General features: G+C 44.2%; 1 protein-coding gene across 1 annotated transcript in view; it reads left to right on the top strand.

Annotated features, from left to right (window-relative positions):
- Positions 1–397: 397 nt before the first annotated feature.
- The window catches only part of DDRGK1 (DDRGK domain containing 1), a 40,556-nt gene continuing 24,103 nt past the window's right edge, over positions 398–16,850 (top strand). The window contains exons 1-2 of the mRNA XM_056343878.1: positions 398–529; positions 7,607–7,768. Coding sequence (XP_056199853.1) covers positions 442–529; positions 7,607–7,768 — 250 coding nt within the window. The 5' untranslated portion in view covers positions 398–441. The remainder of the gene's footprint in view (positions 530–7,606; positions 7,769–16,850) is intronic.

The raw sequence follows: 16,850 nt of genomic DNA, 5'->3' as shown, positions 1-16,850 counted from the left end.
CAGCGCTCACCCCACGCTGCTGCTGAGGGGAACGCCTCACCAGCCGCCTCCAGCACCCGTACCCGTACCCGCCGGCCAGGCCGACCAGCGTCAGGCTTACGGGCGAGTTCGCCTCGTATATTTTGATTCCTTCTTTCAACTCCCTCCCCAGAGCACCAGCAGCCCGGCCGAGCCCGTGGCCTCCCGACCCGCTGCCACCGCTCCCTCACGGCGGCGCCTGACCGCCAGGCCCCCTCCCGGCACGGGCTGCCCTGCGCCGCGCCGGCCCGGCCCCGCCGCGCCCGCCTCAGCGCCTCCCCGTCTCAGGCAGCCCGCGGGCAGCCCTGGCGCGGGGGCCTTGCGGCAGGGCGGGACGGGACGGGACGTACCAAGTGCTGCCGCCCACCCCCTGGTGCGGGCGCTGTAGGCGGGGCTGGTCCGGCGCTGCGGGAGGGCCGGGCGATGGACGCTGCGCTGCTCGCTGTCGCCGCCGTGCTCCTCGCTGTCCTCCTCTTCTTCGCCACCCGCCTCCGCGGCCAAGCGAGAGCAGGTGGGTTACGGCCCGGTTAGGCCCCCACTCCGGCCCCGTTCCGGCGGGGTGAGCTCAGGTGGGCCCGCCCCTGTTGCTGGCGGGAGGGGGGGCGTCACCAAGGAGACCGCGGAGGGGGGGGGGGGGGGAGGTCTCTCCTCGGGCCTTCCCCTGAGGGGAAGCAGCTATGGTGGGGGGGGTCCCGGTGGTTCCCCGGGGATCCCTGGCGTCCTGCACTCTTCTCCGCGGTCCTCCCTCAGGCCCCGGTGTGGGAGCTCCGGGTGGCGGCGCGGCCTGCTGCTGCTGCCGGCTGGGGCCTTGGGCCCGGTGGGCGGCCTGAGGCGGGCCCTGGGTGAGGGGCTCCGGGCCTTGTTGTGGGGTTGGAAGTCTGGCTGGGCGGGCGGAGGGAAGGTGTCCCTGACGCTCCTTCGGCGAACGGGCAGAGAGATGCACCGTGTGAGGTGACAGCCCGGCCTGGCTGCCATGCCGGTCCTCAGCCCTGCTCCTTTCCGGCAGGCCCGGCGCAACAGCCCCTTAATGTCCCTGTCAGACATAAGACTTGAAAGGCAGGCCAGTTGCTCACTGCACCCTGACAACCTGCTTTACCTGCATTTCACAGAAAGTGCCCATTTTTCTCCTTTTCTACCTCACCTGACCCAGCTAGCCACACCAGGTTTAGGCGCAGTGTTGTGCAGTCCTGTTCTGGGAAAAGGTAGATGATACAGCACTTCCATGCTTCCTGCAAAAGGCAAGCTGTTTTATCGCTAACCAGTAGTTAGACCCGTAGAATTGTTTAGGTTGGAAATTCCTTTAAGATCGAGTCCAACCATAAACCTAACTCTGCTTAGTTCACTGCAGCAGCGTGAAACCTTGATGGAAGCAACCTTGTGTGGGTGCAAGTTGAATGTTACGGGAAGAAGTCAGATGTGGCTGTGAACTTACCAGCGTTCTTGTGTTTTCCGAGTGGAAGAAGATAGGTTGTTGAACTGCAAGGTCTCAAATTAAAATGTTTAACCAGGACAAATGCTGAAGCCTTCCCAGTTTCCAGGGTTTGGGGTGTTTTGAGGTTGGGTTTTTCTGTTGGGTTTGTTTTTTTTTTTCTTTTGGTGGGGGGAGAACTTTGATAGTTTTTTTTAAGAGGGGGAAAAAAAAGCCAAGACACCTTTAGTACAAACACAGCCATTCCGTTGGTAAGAGCTTTGTGTTAAAAGCAGTTTTTGCTGATAATTACATTTTCCAACACATTTCTCTCACACCTCCTCTTGTATAAACCTCGTCTAAATCTTTCTTAATAGCTTGGAAAGTGATGAAATTTCATCAGGTATCAAGTGTCTTAGAACTGAGGCCTTTGTAAAAGTGAGTGATGCATGTCCTAGAGAAATGATACTGCTGGAAATTTGTAATTTCCTGAGCTTGGCTTGTGTCATGACTTGGGTAAATCAGGGGCTGTAGGGCTTGGGAGGATTTCTTTTCTGTTTAAGCATACAAAATTCTAACGAAATTGAAGCACAAATACTTCTTTTGAATGATGTGAATTCTCAAAAAGCTCTGATAGTGGTTTTGAGCAGTTTGGTATAAAGTTACTTTACATTCAGGGTAATTTAATCATTTTGAAGCTTCTTTCACAGTGGCATCTTTTTGACGTTTCCACATTGGTCTTGCTTTTCTTACTGTGGTTTTAATACAATTTCTGCCTTAATAAACTGATTTCTGTCATTATAAAGTCCTCTGCAGAATTTCAGATTGTGGGGATTACTTTATTTTCCTTACGCAACAGAAATGCTTTTTCAAAACCATTGGGGCTGTGGTGTGCAAAATTTGGTCTTAAGTAGGAATTTGCTTTCCTGTTCCTTTTTCTTATGTGGCTAAATGGAAGCTGCTACAATTCTGCTAGTGAATCTGTTTTGTCACATGGAAAGGGCTTGGAACCAGGGACACTTGACTTAGGGAACTGGTGGAAGCTCTCACCTTTTCTTGTTAATGTTTAGGGATTGGGGCAGCCTGCAGCTTCTCTTCCTGCGCTCTCTTGAGGAATTGCCCTTTCAAAAATGTTGAAGACTTGCCTGCTTTAGATAATGAAGGGAGCTAAGGATCACAAGAGGTAAATCCTCTAAGTTTGTATTTCCTTTAAAAGGTCATTTTGAGCAGCATGGTGTTGCCAGCAAGATCATGTCTGGACTTGTTCTGCTGAGAATAGAGAAAAAAAACCCACATAGCATTACTGGCTTTTATACATGGTTGGCATATCTTTTTGTGAATAAGCCCTAATGTGATAAGCTGTGCTAGGCAAAAGCACCTCCCCAGGGAAGCCAAACATGCTTCCTTCTACCAGCTGCATTTTGAATCATTTTCTCGTTGAATTTAATAGGTTAGGTTAGCATGCAGGTAGAAGAAGCTGGATGCAGCCCGTGTGGTGGGAAGTCCCACTAACTTGTGAGGGTGCAGCAGGTGGTGCTCTCTGCACATCGGTGGGAGATGAGAGAGCTCACAAAGTAGTAGCAGTTTTGCTGAGCTGCCTCAAAACTTGCCAGCCCAGGTGTTACCCTGATGGACTTGCTTATCAGATATAACTGAAGATAATGTGCTATGATAGGCAAAGGATTGCTTCTCAAGAAAAAATGTCTTTGCTCTGAGTGGAAATTTGCAAAACTTAATGAAGGAACAGATTTCATATAATCACAGAATGGTTTGGGTTGGAAAGGACCTTCAAGATCATCTAGTTCCAATGCCCTGCCACGGGCAGGGGCACCTCCCACTAGCCCAGGTTTCTCCAAGCCTCGTCCAACCTGGCCTTGGACATTGCTGGGGTGGGGCATCCACAGTTTCTCTGGGCAGCCTGTGCCAGTGTCTCGCTGCCCTCACAGTAAAAAATTTATGTCTGGGGGGTGTAAATTAGGTCCTAAGAAGTCCAGGCTCCGAAAGATTTCATAGTAGTTTTTGCGGTGATGTAACAGTGGTGCTTCACATCCAGTTTAGGAAAGAGCTCAGCTTTCAGAGCAGAGTTCTGCTCCCTTCCCCTTTAGGAAGGAAATAATAGAGGCAGAGTCTCACAGATGCTGCTGTGCGCTGGCTGACAAGTCAGATGAAATAATCTCCATTGCTGCCTCTGCATTGTGCTGATGTTTCTTGAATGTGGAGGCAGAGCTGCTCGCAGCACAGCGGTAAAGCTGCTGTCCCCAGAAAAGAGGTATTGCCTAGGTTTTTGAAAGGCTGAATCAGAAACTGGAGAACATACAGATTAAAATAAAAATTAAACCAGTGTTCATTTTCCAGACACCCATTTAAGTTTGTTTGTATCGCTTGTAAATTTGAGGGCTTTGTCTAATTAATGTATTCCAGCCTGTCATTCTGCAAACTGTTGAGCAACTTGTGGATCACTTTTCTCACCTATTTAATGCTGGTCATTAAGTTTCACTGAAATGGCTCTAATTAGTCAAGTCTAATCTTGTGTGGCTAATCTCAGCATGAAGTGGCTAGCCTGGGGTGCCACTTATGTCTGAGACCTCTGCAGCTACAGGAAAATAAAAGAGATGTATTCAGGTAAGTGCAGTGGCCAAACCACACCCTGTGCTGCAGGAGGATGTGAAAAGAAACACGGGCCTAGACTCCAGAGAAAATGATTGTGACTTCAGATCTGATGGTCAGTGCAGTTCCAAGAATAAGAGCAAGACAGTTTTTGAGTGTAGCCTCCTGTATTCTTTGAAACCACCAGTCACACTCCTCTGTGTGCAGCTCTTATCTACAATAATTCCAGTTAAGAGGGAGAGCAAGGAAGTTTAATTTTCTAGGTAACTGCAACAAATGAAGTGTCTTAAGCCATGTAGACAAATCATTGACCCCTACAGAACCTGCCAGGTATAAGCATGTTACAGGCAGAGTACATGACACTTTTTCTTTTTTTTTTTTTTCCTCCCCTTCTTGAAGGATAGGAAGAAATGCAATGACTAACACTTTTTTTTTTTCAAATGACTGACCAGCAGGATGCCTTGCAAACAGAAGCTATAGCAGGAGGGAGGAAGAGGAAAGCTGTGTTAAGTGTAGCTTTTCCTGCTAAATGACAATTCAGTGTCTAGGTGGCTTCTGTTGTTTGTCTGAACATTTTGGAGATCTGACAAGCATTGTTCAACAACTGCCTTGTGTATTTGACCATGATATGGGTTGGGTTTGGTGAGGTTTTGAATACTTTCTGAGCCCTTTTAGCACTGCTCAGCTTTGAGGAATTACTGATTCTCCTGTAGAGAATTAAATTGAGAAAACATAATAGCCTGGTTCACACGTTTGTCTCTGTGAGGGTTAAGCACCTGGGTTTGAAGTGGATGTGTGGCTTATAAATAGATTGCTCTTTCACAAAATGCAAAACAGTCTCTGTTTTGCAGGCCAAGAACCAAAAACAAGCTCTAGCATGAATGAGCGCTGGAACTGCACAGCTGATAGGCTGTACAGGACTGCCTTTGGAAGTTACTGAGGTAGACACACTGAAGCTTTCAAGTGAAAGGATGCTAAGGTTTGAATCGCAATGTATCTCAAGAACTTACAAAGAGAAATACTGCATTCATATAAAAAGTCTTTTTGCAGAATTTTTGCAGAATAAGTATTTCTGGCATTTAGTAGGGTCCCATATGTGGTCTGCTGTTCTGCCTTTGCAGTATGAGGCTTTCCTATAGCATGTTCTGCAGCATTCAAAATAAGCATTATTACACTGTAAATAAGACTGAGCAAGCCTTGAAGCAAAATGATTGGATCTCTGGAGCAGACACTCTGCAATTTATTATAGACTTGTTTTGGTCCACAGATAAAAGGAGTGAATGAGAACAAGAGGGTGACAGCGGTGTGATAGTGCAGTCACTCCAGTTGAAATGTCACAGTGTGTGTTAGTGCTGGGGGACTGCAACATTGTTGCAGCAATCCTTAATTGCTAGTGGCTTAGTTGGCCAGATGTTTCCCCAGATTACTCTGCTTTGCAGCCTGTGCTGAGCTCAGTGCTGCTGCAACTATATTGTTATCAGTACCAAAGTTAGCTGCTTTGAAGCTAGTTGAGATATAGTGACATGAGCTTCAAGTACACCTTTGATCGTCATGTAGGTATAGTCATAGTTAATCTTATTTTCTGATCATAGATATGCTAATAGGTTTTTTAGGAAGGCATTCTTTGGGTCAGAGGAAACTGGAGACTTGGCAGAGCATGGAAAGCATTTTGTGCTCCTGCTGGACCACAATATGATCTGGCAAAGCAGAAAAATAATGTCCTGATGAGTTTTAAGTAAATGAGTAGTTCTGCAGCTTTCCATGGGACTATTTGAATATTTATCTGAATTAAGGTATAGTAGTTAATACTTTCCAGAATCGAACAAGTAACAACGTACACAAATATCAGTTACTTTTATTAACAATATGCAAAGCACATATCAAGAATTATGATACTTCATCATTATCTTATTGTTTCGGCCTGACTACCATAGCTGATAGCAACAGGATTGTGGAGGTCTCAAAGAAAAACGCGGTGGAGGGTTTTCTATGGAGAACTTCTGAAATGAGCCCACTGGTCAGCTGCTTCATCCCACGCTGTCTCCCTGCTGCTCCTTTGTTATGATATTGCACATTTGTCACATCTTTATTAATAACTGAAGTGTATGCAGAGAGGAGGCAGTGAGGGCTGCAGTGACCTTTGGTGGTCTGTCTTTCCCTGAATGCATTTCTTGGGAGACCTGCAGTTTAAATCAGCATGGTAGAATTAAGTTACCCTGTATGCATTACAGCTGCAATGTGTAATCCTTATTTGCTATTCAGGTTTTGTTTCAGGTATAATGATTTACATATTCCACTCTGAAACATGCGTGCTTTGAAGTTTGAATTCAGATGAATCTACTTCTAAATTACACAAGTACAAAATAAAAAATTAAAAAAATACTTTAGAAGGGAAAAAAGTACTTCTGAGTCCTTGCCTTTTCGTAACTCAGAAATTATTAGACTGCTAGTCATGCCAGATAAAGGGAATTGTTTTCTGGTGGAAGAGAAAACCAAATTATCATTAGATTAAGTAAGAATATTTCTGGGGCACTTTGGCAGGGGTGGGGTCTTTGTTTTATGGTGTGTGGATTTATTTATTTTGTTTGGGTTTTACTTTGAGGCAAAGAATGCCAATGATATCCTGGAGTGCATTAGGAGGAGCGTGGCCAGCAGGTCGAGGGAGGTGATCCTCCCCCTCTGCTCTGCTCTGGTGAGGCCACCTCTGGAGTGCTGTGTCCAGTGCTGGGCTTCCCAGTTCCAGAGAGACAGGGAACTACTGAAGAGGGTCCACCAGAGGCTATGAAGGTGATGAGGGGACTGGAGCATCTCCCTACGAGGAAAGGCTGAGAGCCGGCCCATTTAGCCTGGAGAAGACTGGACTGAGAGGGGATCTTATCCATGTCTGCAAATGCCTTAAGGGCCAGTGTCAGGACGGGGCCAGGCTCTTCCCAGTGGTGCCCAGCGACAGGACAAGGGGCACAAAACTGCAACACAGACAGTTCCATCTGAATGTGAGGGAGAACTTTAGCCTGAGGGTGGCAGAGCCCTGGCACAGGCTGCCCAGAGAGGCTGTGGGGTCTCCTTCCCTGGAGACATTCAAACCCACCTGGACACGACTCTGTGCAGCCGGCTGGAGGGGAACCTGCTCTGGCAGAGCTGGACTAGGTGATCTCCAGAGGCCACTTCCAACCCTGACCATGCTGTGATTCTGTGGTGATTGTGGGGGGTGAGGGGTGTTTGTGTGGCCTCTGTCATATCAAAGAACATCAGCAGCACATAGCTATAGCTTTTTCTTTACTGTGATCTATACATTATTGCAAAAGAGAGTGCTGTCAGGATAAAATTTCTATTGCACATAGCACTGCTGTATTAAGAAGGTTCCAGTGCATGATCTCACTTAATCGCGGGAAATCAACTTACAGATATCTCCTGCCATGCAAGGGAAAAAAACACAGGAGAGCGGGGAGGCATTCTCTCGTTTGGTAAACAACACTGGTATTACACTTCTGATTGCAAAAGTTGACTAGCTAAAGGACAACTGCAGCAAGCAGAGATGGCAAATCTCTCCTCAATTATATTTCCTTTTTGCAGCTGATGAGGAACACCAGCAAAATGTGGCAGCAGCAGCAGCAGTGGCCAGGCCTTGGCCTCATACTGAAGAGCGCAGAGATGGGATGCCAAGGCGCCGGAGGAACATGGGAAACCGGATGATGGCCCAGAGTAGAGCGCAACAGGCAGAAGACTGGCTGGAAGGTAACATATGGTTCTGTTCTTTAGTAAACATTGACATGGACCTTAACAGCAGATGTGAAGGTTGGTGAAGGGCTGCAGTTTGCTGAAGAAAGGTTTTCAGTTTTGCTGGCTATGAATTATTTACAGCTTGACTATAATCTATTTGACTGTCCAGTTTCTCTCTGTACTTCATCACTTATCTCTAGATAACCACTTAACTTTGAAGTGTCTGCCACTTCCTGTGATGAATTCTGGCCACAGTTTGTGCCAACAGTGCATCACAACATATTCTTCACCTACTTCCTAGGAATTGCCTTTTGTATTTCCTGCTTAGCCATGCAGCTTAGATTTGGGTAAACAGAATCTGCACCATGCCCTAGGATAATGAGCTGGAGTAAAGTATTGGTTTCTTGTAAATCAGTGGGAAGCGTTAATTCCCCAATGTAATATCTGCAAAATCAGGAGTTTTCTTTCGAGAAGCCATCCAGGTGGTGATTGGAATCAAGCCAGTTATCTGGAGATCACCACAGACTGCAGCATTTTGTCATGTTGCCAGCAGGTTGTTAATGAGTCCTCTGTTACTGTGCTGGACCTACAGTTAATAACTATACTTCTGTGGTGTGGCTGGAGACAAGAATATGGTGATAAATAACATCTTTCTACACCCTGTAAGCCTCACTCTCTTTTCTGATGAAACTTCACACATTATTATCTTCATGGCTAAAGAGATGGTATCACCATGATTCACCTAGCTGGATTGCTTCTACTTTCAGATTGTGGGTTAAGTGTTCAGGGTTTCGGCTCAAATGTTGATGAAGTGGGCTTTGCTTCACTTCAGTTTGCAGTGGAGATCCGGGTGTCTTTTTGGTCATCAGTAGGTGAGAAACAGTGAGTGCACATCTGTGTGATGCCTTGATTATGGGCTAATTGCACTTTCTTCACCTTTTCTTGTCTTGCAGTTTGTACAAAGTGTCTTGTGCTCATGTTGGCAGGTAAACGTGCTTTTCAAGCTCTTTATGTTCAACAGTTCTACAAATGGAAAATTGACAGGTCTGGACTTCTCAACTCGGTTATTTCTTTTCATGTATTAACATCCTGGAAAGAAAATGCAAACTAAAAACCTTTTGCTTTAAACTCCCGGCATCAAAAGTTTGAATGCTGAAGGCCGACAGTGAAGCTGTCAAAGCAAACTGCTTATATTACTTTGTCACTTTAGCAATAGAAGAGTCTGTGTCATTGGGCTTTATAAATAATTCTTTTGCAGGTTACTGTACAGCAGATGTAAGTGCTGCGGCTTTTGCATGAAGTTTTCTTTGAAATGGCATCCCTGTTTTTATTTATTGGGTTTTCTTACTTTTCCAAATTAAAACAACTTCTTGCTCTTTGCTTCTGTGTGTGTTTTTATTCGTATTTTGGGATGGGCTTTCCAAGTGTCTGAGCATGGGTGCACAACAGAAATGTAAAAGCCTTTGGAGACTGAGCACAGGCCTCAGCAGTATAGCTGTGGAGAGAAGTGCCTGTCCCTGGTTCCCCAGCATTGAGGTGTGCAATAACAGTGGCCATTATCACGTGGGATTAGCCCAGTCTGTCGTGGCCTGTGCTGCAAAGCCTTTAGCCTGGCCCTGAGCTATCTGTGTTAGTGTAGGGTTTGGGGGTTTTTCCCCCCTTAGAAAAGGGTGTGTTACATGCTTTGAAGCCCACTCTGTGGGCTTGTAGCAGAGGCCTGGAATAACTTGTGGATTTGTCCCCTTTTTGCAGAAGCCATGTGCGTTTTCTGTGTCATTGCATATAGAGCAGTTTTGTCTAATCATTGCCTCCATGTGAACCTGTTGAAATAGCAAGTTATTCCCACAGCAGAGTTTTATGTTATAAAAATTAGTTGACTGAGATGAAAAGAGAGCCCAGAATGCATGCAGTGATGTGCAGTGCCAGGCAATGCAGGACCAGTTGGGGCACCCAGGGCTGAAGAGCAAGGTTAGTTGGCAATGCAGACAGAAACATTGAAAACAAGCTAGTCTGGTTTCTTCGGACTTAAATTTGTAACTGTTCTTCTTGCTTTAGAGGGCTTCTGAACATCTGCAACTGAAGTGGACTGTTGTTGTTGTTAAAATATTGTTAAATTTGTTGAAATGTTTTACTAGTAAGTTTCTGTTCTGTGTGTGGAATTTCCACTCTGGGCCTGTGTTTAGCTTTAGGCAAAGCTACCTGATCCTGCTCTGTGTTGCTGACTTCTGCCTCAAGTTTGTGCAGGCATAACACCAATCCATTCCCGCAAGATATCTAGCATGGAACTCAGGAAGGGTATGAGGTTGCCCTGGCCATATCTGTGTTACCATTACAGTCATAGCAGTGGAGTCAGGTAAGAACTTCTGTTATCACCAAAGTATTCTGCCTGTTGGGAGCCAGTTCTGCTGACTCTAGGAAATGGTCTTAAAGCAACGCTTGCAGGCTTTGGAGTTGTGGTTAGCATGAGGGTTTTCTGTTTTCCATCTAACAATCAGATTTCAATTCCAGAATGAGAAAGAAAGCTTCAAGGGTAAAATAGTAGCCCACAGTTTCTGCTGCCTGTGCTAAGTTGTTTTATTATGCCAATACCCCAGTCTCTCACAGAGTAATGGGGGGACAGGATAACAAAACAAATTGTGGCACTAGGATCAGAACCTCGATAACTTTTAATTGTCCCACTTGTAGCTGAGATCTTATTAACTTGCAGGGCTGGGTAAGGAGTCATTTAATACAGGCAAGGATAGTAAATGATTGGTTTGAATACTCAAATCTACAGTCCTTGCCAATGGGGCTAAATGAGGTTATAATTCTTCCTTTAGCTTGATGTGGTGGGGTAAGACACATAAATTACTTGCAGGTTGTCACAGACAGAAGATAAACAGTGAAACACTAAATGCCTTGACTTTCCTACCAAAATTGCAACCCACACGGTGTACGTAGGTTCCTTATTCACGGGTTCCATGTGGGCTGCTCTGTACTGTGGGGGCAGGCCCCCTAGCTGTGTGCCTAATGCTGGCTCGGTTTGCTTGAGTAATGTTTTTCAGTGGTTAGTTGAATACTCAAAGGAGGTCATCTGTTACGAGAATATCAACATCTATTAATATCCTTTGATAACCAAAGATTGCTGGCGAGATATTTTTTGTTGGTGACAAAGTAGTTCTCAAAATGACTGAGACCCCTGAGCTGTGTTCCACCAGCATGACTTCCAGGCTGCCTTTAGAAAAGTGGGTTTGTTTGGCTAATATTGCCCAACTTAATTCTAGTCATAACACTACTGTCTTTCATGCAGCCTGGAGCAACCTAGATGACTGTTGTTAAAGTCTGCGTGCCTCATGGGACATCTACCCTGCACACTGTAGCAGTGTGCCTACGCCTTTCCCTGTGGAAAATGAGTCTGGAAGGAGAGTTCTGTGTTCATGTGGTTAGGTTGCTTATGATATCCCAGCTAGCAGACTTAGTTAGCTCTGTTGTATCTGAATTTAAATTGAACCCAGGCAGAAGTGGCTTTGTGGGGCTGGCTACAGGCAAGATGAAAATAAACTTGCAGCAAGGCATAATAAATGAGTGTGGATTTTAGGCATTAATCATTTAGGGCAGGAGAGGCCAAGCTAAGCAGTGGAAGGGTGCAGGGGAAGGGATATGTTTGAGCTGGGTTGAAGGTTGTTTGAGGCATTGGGGTAGTATGAATAAATAGCATTAGCCATTTCCCAATTTCTGATCCCATTTATTGATTGAGGAGGATGTCTTTGGCTCTGGTTTTTGTCTGACTAATGCTCTTGAGTGCATCCACTTGGATTTTGATCACCTTTGGGTACGCGTAAAGATGTTTTCTTGACACCTTTTGTTTCATGGCTAGCCATGTGCAGAAAATGCAGTCGTCCAATTCTTGTTGAGCTTGTGCTTCCAAACCTGCTCCTTGTGCCTTGGAACACTGCAAAGAGCTCTGCAGCGAAGAAGGTACTTCTCTTGACACTATACTTGTTGCTTCTTGGAGCAGAAAGTGACCCAGCCAATCTGATGTTTGCATAAAAGTTTTGGTACTGTAATTTCCTACAAGTGATAAGAAACGTGTGGGGATGAACTTACAACAGCAAGTATAGTTGGGTTGCCTTGATCCTGTTGTGGTAGAAATAGAGGATTATGATCAGAGGCAAACGTCTGTTTGCTTGAAGGACTGTTAGACATTATTTCCCACAATGACTTTGTGCAAACATGTAGTGAGAAAACCTGCCTGCCTCAGCACATGATACAAAGAGTTTGCGGAGAGACAGAGGCATGCACAGGCAAAGTACCTTTTACAGGGTTGTTCACTCAGTCAGTGAGTAGGACACAGGTTTTACAGTCCAGGTTTTCTGTTGCTTGGAGTGGTGTCTTGGACCAAAACTTGCTGTTGATTTGAGGGGTTGGCATTTTTGTTGGCTGAAACTGGTGGGGTGTCACCACACCATGATTTAGGGTAGTTATGGAGAAACAGATTTCTCTAAGAAATTATAGCAATTTCCAAACCACCAGGCAAAACAAAGCCCACTGGGCAGCCCTTTAGGTGGAAGGCTTTGGTGCATGTTGCGGGGGAGGCTGAGCTAGATGAGGAAAGAATCAAGGCAAAAGAGAAGGACGTGCCAGGAGAACCTAAGCAGCCCAGTACATTTCCAGGGAACATTTCCAAGGGTTCAGTTTTAAAAGATGCTCACTTCCACATCCTTCAAACAAATGACTTCGCTGACTTGTTGTAAAAAGTCTTGCCAAAAAAAAATGGATTTTGTGTGTATTACTGCATTTGATTTCTTTTTTAACAAACAGAAAGTGAAGACTGCATCAAAGAAATAATCTGGAACAACCTTTATTCTGAAATGGTGCAAGCTATAGACTCTCCACTTTTAGCAGTGGCATGTAAATCCAAAATATTAAATATCCCAGCATCTGCATGCCTTTTCTCTGAGTTTTTAGCATTGTATGTGTGAGCACAGGTGTAGTAGGAATGTCCAGTGCAGTGAACATTGGGGTAAAATTACTTCCCCAGAATGAGTAACAATAAAGCCAACAGCTTTTGACAGTCTGAGTGCTCTAGCCTGTAAAGTAAAACATGACAACAAACAGTTAATGATTCCAACATAAATTAAGTCATAAGTTCCTTTCCTTTTTTGCTTGGCAAGGCCTGGAGATCAGAATCTCAAATTTTTCTTTGTGTTAATCACTATTGAGGAAGAAAGCACAAAACAAAAAAGGGTTTTAGAGGTCTTAAAAAATATGATTGGGTATGTTTTATTCCCATTCAGTGATGGATACTGTGCATAACTTAGAGAAGAATGTGCTTGTGCTGAAATTTCTCGAAATAAGAAGCACTTTTTCTGAGCAGATTGTCTACCTTGCGTGTCACACTGCATCTTCCTGTGCTCTGATGTGCTGAAAGATCTGGAAAATATGTAAACTTAGAAACACTGATGTGGTCCCATGCTGTTCTTGTGAAACAACTGGTGATAGAGCTATATTAATTGATGTAGTAGCTGAAATTAATTTTAATGCTTAATCAGTAGGAAAACCTTTCTAGTACAGTTAAACTTTGACTACTAATATCCTAACTAGTGAATCAAAAGTTAATTTTGACTTGCTACTATTCATATAGAAAGTGACTTCAGTGTTATCAAAATATCCACAATGTGTGTCTACCCTTGAGACATTTTGAGCACAAATGGTGTGTGGTTTCTCAGTTATGCCATAGGGCTTTATTAGAGAAAAAACTTGAAGTCGTTTGACTTCTGCTCAAAAGGGCTAATGTCCTTTGTTTGCTGTCCTTTCTCTGTCCTAACTGTAGACTCATTTTTTTATAGCTTCACATTAACAAGCCAGTGTGTCATTCAGTTCCTAAATTGGATAGCTGCCAAATTACAAAAGAAAAAAATATTAAAAAATGTTATGATTGTACCACCGTAGGGCTGTGTTACTCATGAGTGCCCACACCTTTCCATATGGTGGACTGATTCCTTTCCAGTGGCTGGTGTCATACATCTATTCAATGTTAATAATGTGCATATGCCTTCTGCCTTCAGAATGAACTGTGTTTTGCCTGACATCTTCCCCCTCTTTCTCTTACTCATCTTGTTAGGTGCTGCATAAATGGTAAATAAAGCAGCTAGCTGTGCCCAGTGAAGTTTTTGTGAGTAGCCACATGTGCAGCTCACATCCTTTTTCATGGACGGGAGTCAATTTGCTTCACTTCCAAAACTTTATAGGAAGCACGACGGACCCTTTGACATAAATGACAAGGACAACTAAAATATATGGCGCAGGTTGTTTGGGAATTTTTTCATATACTCTACATGGTAGCTGGTAAGTTTCTGTCCTGATAAAGAACATTGGCACTCCTGCACACTTTCTAATGGTATTGGGAAGTATGTTATAAAATTAGTCTGTATGTTTCAAACACTGTTAACTCTTTCCTGTTGTCCTGCTTCTCACTGTCTTCAAAACATTAAGGAAAAGCTAAGGTTCCCTGAAGCTACCTCTCTGCTGGCTAGCTGAGCAAACCCCGTGTTTGTGTAAAGCAGAATATGTGAAGTGATGTGAAAGCATCGCTGTAAGTCAGACTATTTCTGCTTTCTGTCTTAGAGCTGGATGCTGGTGGGAGTGCTTTGCAAGTTCTGGGAATTTTGTTATAGTTGTGTTGGACGCTGCAAGATGGACCAGAATGTCTTGGTAAGGCTGTGACTGTGCCTGAAAGCAGTCCCGTTATGTCACATCCAGGCAGTTCAGGTGGAAAGGGTCCTGTGTGCCTTGAGGTTTGGTGTTCTTTATCAGCAGCTTACCATGAAGTGGGAACAGAACTTGTGTTCTGTGGTACTGTGAGTGGTTAGGGAAAATCACTACTGGAAAAACTGCTTGTGTCAAGCTTGTAGCGCTAAACTCTTTCCTGCCACAACCCTACATACGTCTCAGAACTACCATGCTTTAAAACATCAAATAAACTGTACAGAGCACGATGGAAGATCAGTCTTCAAACAAAAATACATTTTTCAGCTTCAACTATACAATGATGTCTGGTGGTATTAGGTTTCCCAACTGAGTATGTATGCAGGCTGGCTGGACATGGTGCTTTGGGTGGTGATAAACTGCTTTCACAACAAGTGAGCACACTTAACTGAACATCTTGCATCACAGCTGAAGTGTCAGGGGTAAAGGGGGTGCATGTTCCTATGGACTGACCGTTGCATCAGATGTACTGGTGTTGGCAGCTATGAATATGTTAAAAGCTGCTGAAACGATAGCTCCTTTATTTTAAAAGAGGAAAAAAAAAATATCACTGGCTGTGTGCAGCATCCAGTCTGCTTTTGGTGGAGCTATTCTGCTATAGTAACCAATTGATTCAGCAAATCCTTTTACCATGTGCTTATGTTCTTGTCAGCATGTTCAGGTTTATTTAGCACATATTAATTGCACCCAGGTAGTGTAGTGCACTGTTGACCTTTAAAGCTCTGCTGAATCATGGGCTGCATCTGCATCATTGTATCTGTCTTTTGTTGGGTGTAACTTCATGCACTAGAAGAAGCTTGGAGGAAGTAGTACTTAACGGATCACATCAGATGCTTCAAACAGGAGGAAAGCAAATGCTACTGAACAAAGGTATGTTTGATCCAGGACTGGAAAAAGGCTTTAAAAGCCTTGCTAGATTTCTGCCTAACCTCTGGCTCAGGTACTCTTAATATAGATGAAATGTGAGAAGCACGCAGAGCCTCAGGTTGAGTAGTGTCATAGCTGTTATTTTATACTTGTGGGGTTTTCCAGAAATAATTTTCTAAAGAATACCACCAGTATTGAACTGTTAATTTTGGAGTAATAACTGCTAATGGGTTGTTCACCCATTGTTTGGAACTCCCCTTGGCCCAGTATTTAAAATACAAATAAAGTTATTTTAAGCTTCAGCAAAATTGTAGAAGCAACTGTGTCAAGTCCGAGTGTCCCCTGTAGCTCGCTCTGTTTGTGGTGTAGGAAGGGGGAACCCTTTTGATCATCTCGGTAATCAGATACCAATAATTCTCTGAAGCCCAATTCAGCAAGCTTGCCTTATATTAACTTCCATATCCTGAAAACAGCTAAGTTATTTGAGAGCCACCTACACAGTTCTCAATTACATTTATTTCTAATGATGTGTCTTGGTGGCTTAACTATGTGTATTGGAATTAGTAAAGTGTTTCAAACCTAATTCTACATATATAAGAAAGGTGAGTCTTGTTCATTCATATGTTCTTTTAATAGCAGGTTTTTGGGTTCCCAAAAAAAGGCAACCAGCTGCTCTGGAGAGAGCTCCCTACAGAAAACATCCTGGCACCAGCCCTACCAAAACCAGTTCTGGTGATTGCCACAGGACTCTCAGCTGCAGGCTCTCATGAAACTGGTTATCAAACATGATGGGCTTTTTCTGCTCGTTAGCCTGGTCTTAAACGAAGGCCTCAGGAGTTGTGTGAGTGGGGAACTTGTTCTCCCTCAGTTAAATCTGAGCCCTCATCACTGTGGGGAAAAAAACATCCCCTGCACACTCTTTCCCCTTCTCCCTCCCTAAATAAACACTTCGTTTGTGGAAAATAGCAGTAGCTGGCAGTGCTATTCTTCAGATTACCTGGTGGACTTCAAGTGTGCTGATCTGAAATCAGCATCAAGCATGACAGCACTGTGGATGCTCGAAGTATAAATTACTTTACCAAAAAAGGGATCCGTGTGACAAAGATCTTTGATTTTGATTCTCCCATCTGATTCAGACGCATGAATCTATATATTGTGTAGCATTTCATGAAGTGAGCTAATGATTTCTTTTTGACTGTTGAGGTCAATCCACAGTACTTAAGTTGCAGGATCAAGGACTAATTTAGATTAGCAAATAAAGTGGCCAAATGTTTGTGAGACATTGGGCGGGGAGGAAATGGCAGTCTTTAAAAGCTCTTTAGTCTTACTTAGCCCCTGGGTGAGCAGAGATATAATGCGTTTGCACACCATTTGAGCATGAGGCTTTCAATATTTCACAGTTGCATCTTTATAAACAACCAGCTGTTGTACAACAGGCCCAAGATTTGCATTGCAGGGATATTTTATTCCCTCCCACCCCCCC

The sequence above is a fragment of the Falco biarmicus genome, chromosome 1, assembly GCF_023638135.1.
Source record: "Falco biarmicus isolate bFalBia1 chromosome 1, bFalBia1.pri, whole genome shotgun sequence".
In the NCBI taxonomy this organism is placed as follows: domain Eukaryota; kingdom Metazoa; phylum Chordata; class Aves; order Falconiformes; family Falconidae; genus Falco; species Falco biarmicus.
This window is presented reverse-complemented; position numbering and strand designations above follow the sequence as displayed.